Source organism: Mastigoproctus giganteus, chromosome 7, assembly GCF_048544385.1.
Source record: "Mastigoproctus giganteus isolate SK-2022 chromosome 7, ASM4854438v1, whole genome shotgun sequence".
In the NCBI taxonomy this organism is placed as follows: Eukaryota; Metazoa; Arthropoda; class Arachnida; order Uropygi; family Thelyphonidae; genus Mastigoproctus; species Mastigoproctus giganteus.
Window position 1 is genome coordinate 29,123,781 of NC_143581.1, and position 13,118 is coordinate 29,136,898.

At 36.9% G+C, this 13,118-nt stretch overlaps 1 protein-coding gene across 1 annotated transcript in view; it reads right to left on the minus strand.

Moving 5' to 3' along the window:
• Positions 1–1,046: 1,046 nt before the first annotated feature.
• LOC150082768 (uncharacterized) overlaps positions 1,047–13,118 on the minus strand; it is a 175,796-nt gene continuing 163,724 nt past the window's right edge. Inside the window, exon 4 of the mRNA XM_090378275.1 lies at positions 1,047–2,032. Within this exon, the coding sequence (XP_090234401.1) occupies positions 1,047–2,032 (986 nt within the window). The remainder of the gene's footprint in view (positions 2,033–13,118) is intronic.

Here is a 13,118-nt window from a genome sequence, read left to right on the forward strand (position 1 = left end):
AACAGAGATAAAATAATTGGAGGATTTATGCAGCAAGTTTTACATAAAATACTAAAAACACACTTGTTTCTTTTATTATCATGTTGAATTTGTGTACCTAATACGTGTAGAGTGTTATTAATTTCAGTTGTTCTTGAACTTACTTAAATCTCAACTTCAGTTCACTGTTTGGATGTAGTGTTCTGTTTTAATTTTAAGAAACCTAACAATTAAATCAGATAAAGAATGGTATCATAGTCGATTGATTACACTTATCTGTGATAGCTCAGAAAAGTCTTTGGAAGACGTTATAAAACAACTAACTGGATTACTGCAACGACTGATTGTGTACAGGCGGGACAGAGATTTTCACCAGTTTGACTTCACAAACAACACTGCAAGTAGCAGATTTAAGGTTATAGACTTTCAGGACCAAGGACATTTATTGTTTTTACAGTCTGATAACCGCAGGTTGAAATGCCAGGCAGAGATTGGTATTTTGGATTAATGGGATTTAAGTGGCTCTGTTCCACCTGTGTTTTGAACACAGTGTTAGATGGCCTACTAGAGGCAAAAGTTCTCTATTCCTGCGATTAGATGGACCTTGATTATAAAATTAATCAAGTGAATATAGATAAGAAATAGAGTCTGAAGCTATGATTTCAGGGTTTTTACATAAAATGGAAATTATCATCATGAGTATGCCAGCTTCTCTAGTCACAGTTTAACTTAATTTTTAGTTTTTTATGTTAATTTAACCATTTTAAACCTAATTTTAATTTATAGCATATAGGGTTAATCCTAAATATGAATGCTTTTAGCTTCAATGTTTCACAAATCTTTACAAGAAACTTAGACCTTCAGAATGTCATTTTTACATGCTTCAAAAAGAATATGATTAGCATATAACATTAATAAGAAAGTCAAGGACATAATGCTTAGATCAAAACAGAGAACTTGAATACTAGTAATTCTATAAAGAGGTTTGTAAAAACACTGTTAAATTCTATATGATTTCAAAACAACAGGCATAACAATGGTAAACTAAATAACTATTTTTTTTTTTTTTATTTAATTTCCTTATGCACCTTTCTAGCATGTAAAATTAACTGGTATTTGTGTCTGAATTTTAAGTCACAGCTGTTACAAGGAAAGTTCTTCTGCAAGTGGTGCCATGCAGTATGCAATAACAAATTTGTACTATTTCTGTAATAAATGGTTTTTCTGTAACACAATTTGCATGTTAAAAGGGGTTGCTCGGCAAATTTGAGAAGCTTTTCAGTGTACTTGGCCAGAAACCTTTTGCGGTCGTCTTCAGAATCAGATGTTCCTTTATTACCCAACACACCAGATTTCTTCAACGTATTACAGCCTGATATCGATTCTGCTTGAAGCACTCTCCTTGGTGTAGTTTGTTTTCGAGATCTGCGAATTTTTTCCTGGCTACTCATCAGAAACATGCTGTTTTCCCCTTCAGAATTGAAAGATTCAGATTTAATGTTTACTTTATCTATAGTTGATAAATCAAACTTAGGTGTATTAATGAAGGCCCCAGAAAGAGATTTGGATGATGTGTAGGTATCCTTATATGCATTAAAATCCTTTAACTCAATCTTCCTACATAAGACACAAGTGATGGAATGATGAAGATTTCTGTAATGACTGATGAAGGAATGTCGGCTGAAACAAGGAAGGCCACAGTGAGGACATCGAATGTTATCATTGTGCTGTTGTATCACATGGCTTCTAAGAACAGAATCAAAGGGCGTTTCAAATTTACAGTCTCTTTCTCCTCGACATTTCAACATTTGACCAGTGTGTACTCGCATGTGTTCCATCATCATGCTTTGGATAGCGCAACTAAAACCGCAGACAACACAGGAAAAAAGATGCCTGTATGAGGTACATTTTATTTCTTTGGCAGAGTTTTTGATATGATAAATTTCTGTGTGGGTATGAAGAGATGCTACATCTGCAAACTCACATCCGCATTCTTCGCATAAAATTTCGGCATAGTCATTCACACCTTCAATCCCCATTTCTGATGCTGCTACTGCACTCCAGATTGAGAGAGAATATAACATTAGACCATTTATTCTGAATACATTAACAAATAATGAACATTAAATCTTGTAATCTTTATAAAATTAAAGTCTATATTATTTATAGTTTATCATGAAAAAAATTTCCATTATATGGATATTCAGTTATAAGATATATCATGAAATGATAAAATTAAATGTAATAAAATTAATATAATGTATTTGTACCTCACTTCATATATATTTCAAATAAGTTCCATAATTAAAATGTACATTCAAAATAATAATGCATTTTGTAATCAATAAAGCAATGTTGAAAAACATATCCCTTTATTATAGAGAGATATTATAGGCTATCACACCATGAAAGCTATGGATAATTAATAGATATTAAAATACAGGAATTAGGCAAAAGTTTGGCTACTACATTAATGAATCCATGTGAGCCAATCAAATAAAAGTGATTTATCAGTACAGGACCAGTCCTAAGGTATGGGAGCCTTAAGCAGAAATACTGGAGTTAGGCACCCTTAGCACAATTTTGGTGAAATTATATGTCTGTTAAATAAAGTTTTGATGCATTACTGCATTAGATGTTTGATCACAGGGGTCATTCTGTTCCCTCTGAAAATCAACACCAAGTACTTGGCACCAAGGTTGTAAAAAAAAGGTAAACTGCAGCCATTATCAACCCAAGCAGGATGGAAGCCTCAACAATTCATGTTGAGGGAAATGGACTATAATCTGCCACACTGATTCAGTTTGGGTTGGCAGATTGACCATATTTAGCAGTCAGGGGCTTGAACCCCAGTCTACTCAAAGAGCGTGTGCTACTGCACTCCCACTCCTGACCACTCAGCTATGGAGGCCTTCTCAGAGATAGATACCATTATTCATAGTGTTTGTCTCTAAGTTGCTAATCTCCTTTTAAATTATATAGCACCACCTAAACAGGAAAATTGCTTATACATTTAAAAATCTGAGACACCTCCAGGACAATTATTTTGAAGCTTTCTAGCTTATCATCAGCTGGCACCTTTATTAACAAACACATGCTGAACTGTGTGTATAATATATTTTGTCTAAGTGAACAACCAAGCAATATGTGGAAGAAACACTTCAATAACTCTAACATAACTGTTACAAGTGCAATTCTTTCCCACTCAGAACTGAGCTGCATTAGCGTATGCAACATAATATATGATGGCATAGGGATATTTCAATGCAGACTTTGAAATATCTCCCTGCCATATAAATATGCTATATTATATGTTGAAATACCCCCCCCCCCACCATTTTAGTGTATTATATTGAATAGAGTTAATGCAGCCCAGTACTAAGGAGAATTCATACAAAGGTTGATATGTGCTTAAATGGAAAATTTTATTCCATACACTGCTTGGCTGTTCACTTAGACAACATATTAGTATTTATTAATGCTGTATAAGCTTGCTTTCTTGCATCATATGACTTAACTAATGCTAATGCTAACATATATTTACTATTCACTAATAGAGGCCACCAGCTAGCTGATGAGAAGCCAGTACGTTTTGAAACAGCTGTCCTGGCCATGTCTCTGATTTGCCTCTAGATAAAGCTGTACAATTAAAACAAAATTAGCAACTGAGGCTGAAACATGAATAATGGTATTTGTCTCTAAATGGGACATAAGCCCAAGCCTTAGTACCAAGTAGTTGCCATCAGTCTTTAGAGGGAACTGAATGATCCCCATGATTCATGGTAATGCATTCCAGTATTTGATTTCAACTTCTGTGTTGAAATGAACCCCCTGCCATCTTGTAATATTATATATCTGTTTCTACCACCTCTTTGAATAGTGGACCCAAGTGCTTTACATCAAACTTACTCCTTTAATGCAGGCTTCTAAGTACCTATCACCATATTCATGAATCACAGAAGCTGGAAGTGGTAGTTTAAATTTGGCAACACAATCTTCATTAACACAGTGTTGACTGTTGCACATCATAGGTATGTTCAAAATTAAGTTATAGACATTCTGAATGTGGGAAGAAATCTTCCTCATATTTTATAGATTTATCTGTCCCCATAAATAAGAAATGCAATTGATTTAGATGAAGAGTACAGTAGCCATTTCACAGGATCATGATTCCCAATTCATTTCTGCTGGATTATCACATTCCAATGGTCATGTGCCACCTCACTGAAATGGGCAAGAAACTGTCATACTGGAATTACATCTTCTCAGTATCATGCTCAAAGGAACATCTTCCAGTAATTCAGTCGTGGTTTGTTTGAGTTTTTTTTAAATTAAAAGTGTTTTCTTCCATCCTTTTTGAAACATAACTTAAACTTGGCAAAAAAAAGAGACAAGGTAAAAATGCAGGATAAAAATCTGTGGTAAGCTTTCTGCTAATATCAAAACCAGAATCTAGAGTGGCTATTGGGAACTACTGTCTGGCATATGGGAAAAGATCACTAATTTCTAGAAGTAACTTTTGTAGTTGAAGATAACTTGAAGTAAACAGTCCCTTTGGACCCTCAAGTTGACTTTGTTGAAGTGAGCATTTTGTTTAATTGCAAATTACTTGGTTAGAAGACTCTGTTGTTCTAAATTTAATTGTAAAGTATTATTTTTTATGTGCTGCCAATTTATCATAAAAGTATTCACCAGTATTCATCAGGATTTTAACACTGATACGTTTGTTTCAGAGGTGGGGCAAAGATGACAATTTTCTGTATCCCTTGTGATGAGCCATGTTGTTGTTGCCATTATTAACCTGAAATGAATTCCTCAGTGAAGAATTAAAGGTTGTCACTTTAATTCTTCATGTCCAGTGAAGAGATCAAGTTGACTCCAAATGTTGAGCCCACTATTACATTCACCAGGAGATGACTATTATTTAACTTTAACTGTTCCATATAACGTCTTGAATTATAATCAAGTAGCAATGTGACTTGATTACAACTACTGGTAGATATGACCATATGAAATCACCTTTGAAAATAAGAGGGATTTATATAGCATAGTAGAACCCATAAGGTCCAGTGTAATTGAACTAATGGAGTGCAACACCAGATTTAAAATAGTATAAAGCTCCTGAGCAAATGGTTTTAGAGGCCCAAAAGTAAGGTGGTGGGGCCCCTGGATCAACAGTAACTGCATTGTTCCAAGGCCTCCATAACCTTGGGGCCTTGAAGCAACTACTCCATTGAATCTTACTAAATTTGACCTTGATGAATGATGATACTAAGTTCTCTTCATATTCAATTTTTATGGAGTTTTTATTTACCATAAATGTGAAACCAACAACAGTGCTCCTTGTACAGGAACAGTATAATTCTGTACTGATGAATAAGTACAGCTTCTTTAGAACAATTGCCATTAATAAATACTAATATCCAGTGGTGGGCAAAAGATTTCCTATGGGGAACAGGACTAAAAGAGTTTTCTGGGGCATCTTTAAGTTTTAATCATCATGTAGCGAAAAAAAAAAAAAAAATCCAGATTATTTTGATCATAAGCGGTGCTTCAGCCCTACACGGAACCACCACTACTGCTAATATCCAAAACTTATCTTTAGACTATCAGACTAGCTTACTTTAGACTAAGGCTATGAGGAATCAGTATATTCTGTCTGTAATTGATTGCATTCTTTTTGATGTTTGCTGGATAAAAAACTCCGAGTTTCCGGAAACAAAAAAAAAAAAAAAAAAAAAAATGCAGAGTGCGCCAGAGACCAACTAACTCAGCTACGTTGTGAAAAGCCAACAGAAACTTCTCGCATCATTGACAGGATTTCGAAACGGCCTTTTTTCACTCAGTATGGGAGAACTGTGATTATAATTTAACCCCAGGGGCTCACATCTGGTGAGTATGGGCTTGACACACCCAGGATCCTGAGCTGGATATCATCACTCTTCTCTTTCTTAGTGATTCCCTTCTACTTCGGACTCTTGCGCTCTCTCCCCCCTCCCCCTCCTCCTCTCTCTCTCTCTCTCTTAGGATAACTCAGATATTTTTTTTTTTTGGCTGGTGCAACCAAAGCCTCAGACTTCCTTGCACCATATGGATAATAATAATAATAATCGCTGTGCTAAGCGTGAGGGCTATGTTTACATGTCATAAATATTTAAAATTAAAATGCTGCAGCACAATAAACAGATATAAGCTATTAACGGATTCATTATAATATTTCTAACATTTATTAATCTAATTCATTGATGTCATATATTTATGGGTGCAAAGAGATAATTTTATTAAATTTTGAATCATCAATAAATTTAGTCTTGAGTTGGCGACGTTTCTCTAGTTTAATTCGCCATTTTTGTATACAGTGCCATATATGGGAAGTTTGTTAAGTTTTCGTCTGCTTGTTGATTTATTGATATGAGTGTATTCTTTCGGTGAGCAAGAAAAATAATGTATTAGTGCAATGATTTTCAATGGCAAGTTTTTTCGTTCGATCTATACAGTTAACAATATCAACAAATCATCCAGTGATATATTCAATCAGCATGAGACTAAAGTTATATTCATATACTAATTACTGTACATCGATAACTACTGCCAGTAAATATGGAGGTGACTACGGGAACAGGTAATTATCTGAGATGCCTGCATAAATATATTATTATTTATATATATATTGTCATATTACTGTAAATATATTTTTGCACCGTTCCTAAGTTATATCGACATTCTTGAAAGTATTTGTGAATTTTATATCAGTACAAAACAAAGTATGTACTACATATAGTCACCAGCGGGTAATGAGCATGGTATTTTTATTTTTATTATTCTTATTTTATATCTAAAATATTAAACAGGGTTGCCAGTTATCCGTAAACTTACGGAAATTCCATAAATTCAGGGGCGTAATTAGAGGACGGCCTTGGCCACAGGCACCGATTCATCGTATGCAACGAATGGACTTAGAATAATTGAATCTATAATTTATTTTTAAAATATGACAACTGTTATTATTATTGTTGCTTTCATATAAAAAGTATAATTTTATGGATAATGATTTAATAATAATTTGATATTATTGTATTACTTTCACTTTCAGATACAAATTACGACTGCTCTATCGTACGTAGCTATTCGGCTTTTTTACTGTGAGCTAATGTAGTCGAGTGCGGAATGGGTGCCTCAATTCAGTGATCACTCAGTCTATGTAATATGCCCTTAACTAATCTGTGCATTGCTAGGCTCCCACAGTATACTTCCATTATGTTTTACTTTACAAAACAGTTTTACGCTTATGAATTGTAAAATTAACTGCCAGGGCAGTTAATTTTACAATTACTTAGTTCGAGAATTCTTTAAGATGAATTTTGTTTAAAGGAAAATGTTATTGCTATGAATCTCAGAAGTAAAAATATATACTACGTTATTGTAGCACGGAAGGTAAAGGATGTTGTTGACAACAGCTGCGTCACACTACGCCACGCCAAAATAAACTCACGAATTTGAAAGCGGAATTGGAGCTTAGACTACCAAGAACGTGGAACTTGGAATGCCAAGAGGGGCACGTAGCATACAACAGATTTCCCATCTTACAAACATTCAGAAGACCTTCATCTGGTAAATCATATGTAAGTAGAAGGTTGCTGGCCATGCCAAAGTTGAACACCGACTAGAAAGATCGCGTATTCTGAAAAGAAATTCGATCAAGAAGTCTGGGATGACACAAGATTGGATGCCAGTGTACAGTATATTCACTGTACTGTGTACACTGAGCTGCCGCCCACCTTTTATCACGAAAGTTAAAACACGATAATGGTACCACTTTATGGACATTACGCACTTGTAAATCTGAAAACGAAAAAAAAAAAAAAAAAAAGAAAAAGAAAAGAAATATACGTAGTGTTAAGAAAATCACGCTCAATCACATTGATAACTGTCATTAGCATTAGTAAAGGAAAAAATATGCATGGAAGCCATGTTTTTCTTGCTATGCCCTTAACTTCCGCCAGCTATACTCAACCACCCATGGAAGCAGTCCAGTCTATTAGTTTTCCCCCCGAGGTTGTGTTTATGCTATTTGTTTTTAGGCGCGCTAGTATATAGATTTAATGAGCCTAAGAAATGTATACGCACCTAACGGACAGACGAATTTCACCGTGTCCGTCCGTCTGCATGTAATAACTCGGCTTCCAATGAATACATTTTCATAAATTTATATTTGGTTCTTGCAGACAATTTTATCACGCCATCTCAAATTTAATTAAAATCGGGCCAATAGAAACACAGTAATTATTATTTCTTCACTTTATACATAACGCATAGGATATCCATATACGGCATATTGTAGTTGAAGCACTATTTTTATTTTTTATTTATTATTATTTATTTATTTATTATTATATATATATATATATATATATTTTTTTTTTTTTTTTTTTTTTTGCCGTTGCTGATGCGAAAATTCAGCTCGTGCATAAGTCGGTGCTCTATGCTCTTTACATATATATATATATATTAATATATATATATATATATATATATATTAATATATATATATATATATATATTAATTTTTGGCCTAATTATTGGATTTTATATATATATATATAATTAGGCCAAAAATTAAATAGAGTGATAAAAATCATTGCCATGCTACTGGCATATATTCTATTTTAGTTTATATATATATATATATATATATATATATCATGAATTATTACTCTTTCCTAACGCACCTGAAATGTAACGCACACGTACATTTATTTGTTAGTGTCCCATTTCAATCTGAAATAACATCAACGTTCATTCCCCTTCCCATCACCTCAATATTTCACACACTCAATTAGATCCCTCTTGAGATGCCTTGTTTCCACGATGTAACCCGCATATTCATAGTCTTTCGTTTTTCTGGACGATATCACCTTCGCTATTCGCACAATAACAGTTAGCCATCTTTGTAACCTTTCATGATTTGTTCTCAAGACCTAAACACAACATTCCAAATGCGGTCTCGCCATCAACGTATATAACAAAACAAAAACCAGCACAGCAGAGGTGAGCCATATGTCGACCTTTTACACTGCTCGACAAAATTAACAAGAACACGTAGAAAATGGTTTAACTCGTGCAGCTTGCAATGAAGCGGGATAAATTTTGGTATGGTATACCATAGAATAAGGATGAAATGAGGAGACAGTGAGAAACTTTGGACAACTATATGGGACATTTATAGAGGTTGTATAACAATTACCAAAAAAAAAAAAAAAAGTCACATTGCAGAAGTCAATACAAGTTGCACGAAAATATGTTCATGTGATATCAGTACGGTTCATGATCCCATCCCCTCCAACAGCTAAACAAGCCTGACAGCAGTGAACCATGCTCAATACAATGATGTCTATTGGATTCTGTGGCAACAAATCCCATTCTTCCACCAGCACAGACAGTTCACTAAGTGACCATGGAGTTGACTGTCGGCGCCCAATGCGAAGTTCCACACATGTTCGATTGTATTTAAGTTTGAAGATCGAGCTGGCCACGGCAGTCGTTCGGTATCTTCAGTTTCAAGATGTTCCTCCACCACTTGAGCTCTATGTGCAGTGGCATTGTTGTGCATGAAAAGAAAATATGGGCCAACCGAACCCCTAAAATGTCGTCCATAGGGTTCAAGAATCTATGCTGGGTATTCTGCGCAGTTATGGTACCCCTATCAAAAACATGAAAGGGATGCTGCCGTTTATCATTATTTCGCCCTACACGAGGACACTGCATACATCGTAAGTGTCCCTTTCTCTGGTGTTGGAGGGACGGTATCGCATTCCTTGTCTCCAGATGAAATAACGTCTAGAGTCTGTTTGTAGGCTAAAATGGGACTCGTCAGAGAACATAACTGTACCTCATTTGTCAGGGCCCAAGTCACATGTTCATAGCACCAGTTTCAACGAGCTCTGTGGTGGTTTGGGGTTAATGGGATGCAAACCACTGGCTTCCTTTGAACAGAGTCCACTTGAATTGAGCCTTCTTAACACAGTCGGATTGGAAATGTTTTCACATGTAGCCGTAGCAACCTCAAGGGACAATTGATGACACATCATCGTAAGGTTCCGTTTTACTGTTCTGGCTGACGTAGCCCTCAGTTGGGCGACCTTCCCCTAGGTCTTCTTGTAATGGTTCAAGTCTCCTGAAGCTGCTTCCATAGTGCCGAGACGATACTGCGTGACACATTAAGCCAACGTGCCACCTCCGCTTGCGAATGCCCAGCTTCAAGTCATCCCACGGCCCGCCAGAATAACAATAATAATAATAGAATCATCTAAACGACAACTTGCCACCCTGAGTACTGGAGATGTGGCTATCCCGCTGAGCAAGTAAAAAAAAAAAAAAAAAACGGAAAGGAAGTGATGTGCGCACAACCCGTGTTTTATAGGCATGAATAATTTGCTGCTCTATAAGGTGGTAGATCGATTTCTATTGGATAATACTCGGAATTAAAATTTAGTGACGGGTACCCCCTTTCAAAATGGCAGTGCCTGACATGCCTAACCCGCTATGGTTACTGTTAGTTAAGGTGTTTATGCCCCCGTTTTGCTGTTTTAAAATCAGGAACTCGTTTTCCTATTTTAAAACGGGGGAGGGGGGAAGATAAATACCCTACTTTTAATCTTTATTAGATAATTGAATTGTATATTCTCCATTAAAAAGTCTTCGTTTTAATAGGCCTAAAATATGATCAACAACATCCACGAGCATGACCCAAATCCACAGTTCGCTCAGTAAGCTGTTTTAAAATAGGGTGGTTATCGCACCCAACCCCGGCTGTTTTAAAATAGGAAAACGAGTTCCCGATTTTAAAACAACGGCAATGGTGGGGTCGGGGGGGGATAAACACTCTAACACTAACCATAGCCGGTTAGGCATGTCAATCACTGCCATTTTGGAAGGTGGTACCCGTCACTAAACTTTAACCAAAATATAATAATTTCTTTATTCCCTGCAAACAGTTTATAAATTCATCTTGACAGCATACGCACTGAATTATTAAGAACAGATAGTCGACTTCGATAAACTACCGTGGTAGCACATAAAAAAAAAATAACTCAGCGTCCCTCAGTATCGGTTATAAACAAGCTTTTTTTTTTTTTTTTTTTTCCCTAGTAGTTTCACTTCCACCATGTAAATTTGCCGGCTGTTCCAGGAATGTTCAAAAAGACGATATAAATTTTGTTGATATTTGCAAAATGAAATTTTAATACATTTGAAATGTAAGTTCTAATTTAAATAAATATTTTGTTTATACAATAAATATTCTTATCGATAACGATCAGACAAGAAACGTAGTCAAAAATTTTTAAAACAGTAAAATAAAGTCCGTCCATATAGAAAGAAAAGAAGAAAAATGCCAAAAATCAGTGAAACAGTATATATCTTATAATATACGTAAGTTAGTTATAATCCAGTTTAATACAAATATATACTAACAAAATCAGTAGTTTCGAGACGCGTGTCCCTTTGTCAACTAACAAATTAAATAAAAAAATACGAGCTGAGTGAGGCACGTTAATCATGCGTCATGTTGTTGCACGGACGTGCGCTGCTTTCTACACCAGTGATCATCCAGCGATAAAACGGTTGTCTCTAGGATGGGATGTACAAATTTGTAGACGTATGCCTTTCTGGCGATTTAATGCCTTTGGATTGCTTACTATGTTGAGTGACTCTAGCCATAGGCGGTGGCGAAAGTGTCGTGAATGGACTACTATTTCAAAGTCGCGTTTGGGGTCAAGATCGTGGTTGGTGGCCCAAAAATGTTCCCCGACCGCGGACTGGTCAGTTTCGGCAAGCCGGATTGCTCTGTCGTGTTCCGTGAGGCGATCCTGGAGACGCCTTGATGTTTCTCCTATGTAGCAACTGTTACAGTCTCTACAGGTGATGCAATATACCACATTGCTGCGTAAGACAGGTGTGACAAGGGTCTTCACGCTGGAGACAAGTGAACCTAGGTTCCTGCAGGGTAATTGCACACATTTGATGTTGTAACTTCTAAGGACCTTCGAGATCCGTCCTGACACGCCTGGATAATAGGGAATGTAGGCGGACGATACCGACTTGGCTCGGTGGACTTTGGTTGGATGTGAGTTCTTCTGCCTGTAGTAGGCATCTGCTTAGTACATGGGATGGATAACCACATTTGGTTAGGTCCGCCTTCACACGGGAGATCTCGTAACGCCTAATTGTGTCGGTGCTGGAATGGCTCAAAGCCCTGGAGAATAGGGTGCGGGCAGTACTATTGAGATGGCTTGGTGCGTGGCCGGATCTGTAGTTAGTGAATTGACCGCACCACATAGGCTTGCGGTATACTGAGGTCTCTAGATGTGGGCCTACGCGATGCACTAGGACGTCCAGGAACGGGAGCGTACCGTTCACCTCTGATTCTATGGTAAACTTGATGAAATTAGATAGGGAGTTGAGGTATTCCAGCAGTGCAGTTTCAGAACCACGTGGTATTACGGTAAAAATATCGTCGACGTATCTACACCATGTTGTAATAGGTGTAGGTGGGTTCTGGTGTATCTGCTCCTCCAGATCTTCCATGGCGATGTTGGCTATTACGGAACTGACAGGGGCACCCATAGCAGTGCCATGTACCTGCTGGTAGAGTGAATCCTCAAAAGTGAAGATGCTGCTTGATAAGCATAGGTTGAGGTACAGCATAGGTACAGATGTCATCAGTGGATAATGATGTCCTGGATTGGAGGCTTAAGTCGTTCTCGAGGAGCCTTCCGGCGCAGTGCACGGTCTGTTGGACGGGAATTGAAGCGAATAGAGAAACCACATCAAATGATGCCATGACAGTGTTGTCAGGGATTGAAAGGTCCTTAATGAGGTGGATGAATTCACTGCTATTTTTAACGGTGTGCGAGGTATTACCTATAAGAGGTGAGAGGAGGCGTGCGATATGTTTGGACAGTTCATACGTTGGGGCACTGCAGCACGACACTATTGGTCTGAGGGGAATACCCGGTTTGTGGATCTTTGGTTATCCATAGAATTGCGGTAGTTGGCAGCCAGTAGCACGTAGAAGACGCTGAGTTGTGGTCGAGATCTTCTTATCTCTAAACCATGTGTGGACGAGTTTATTGACATGT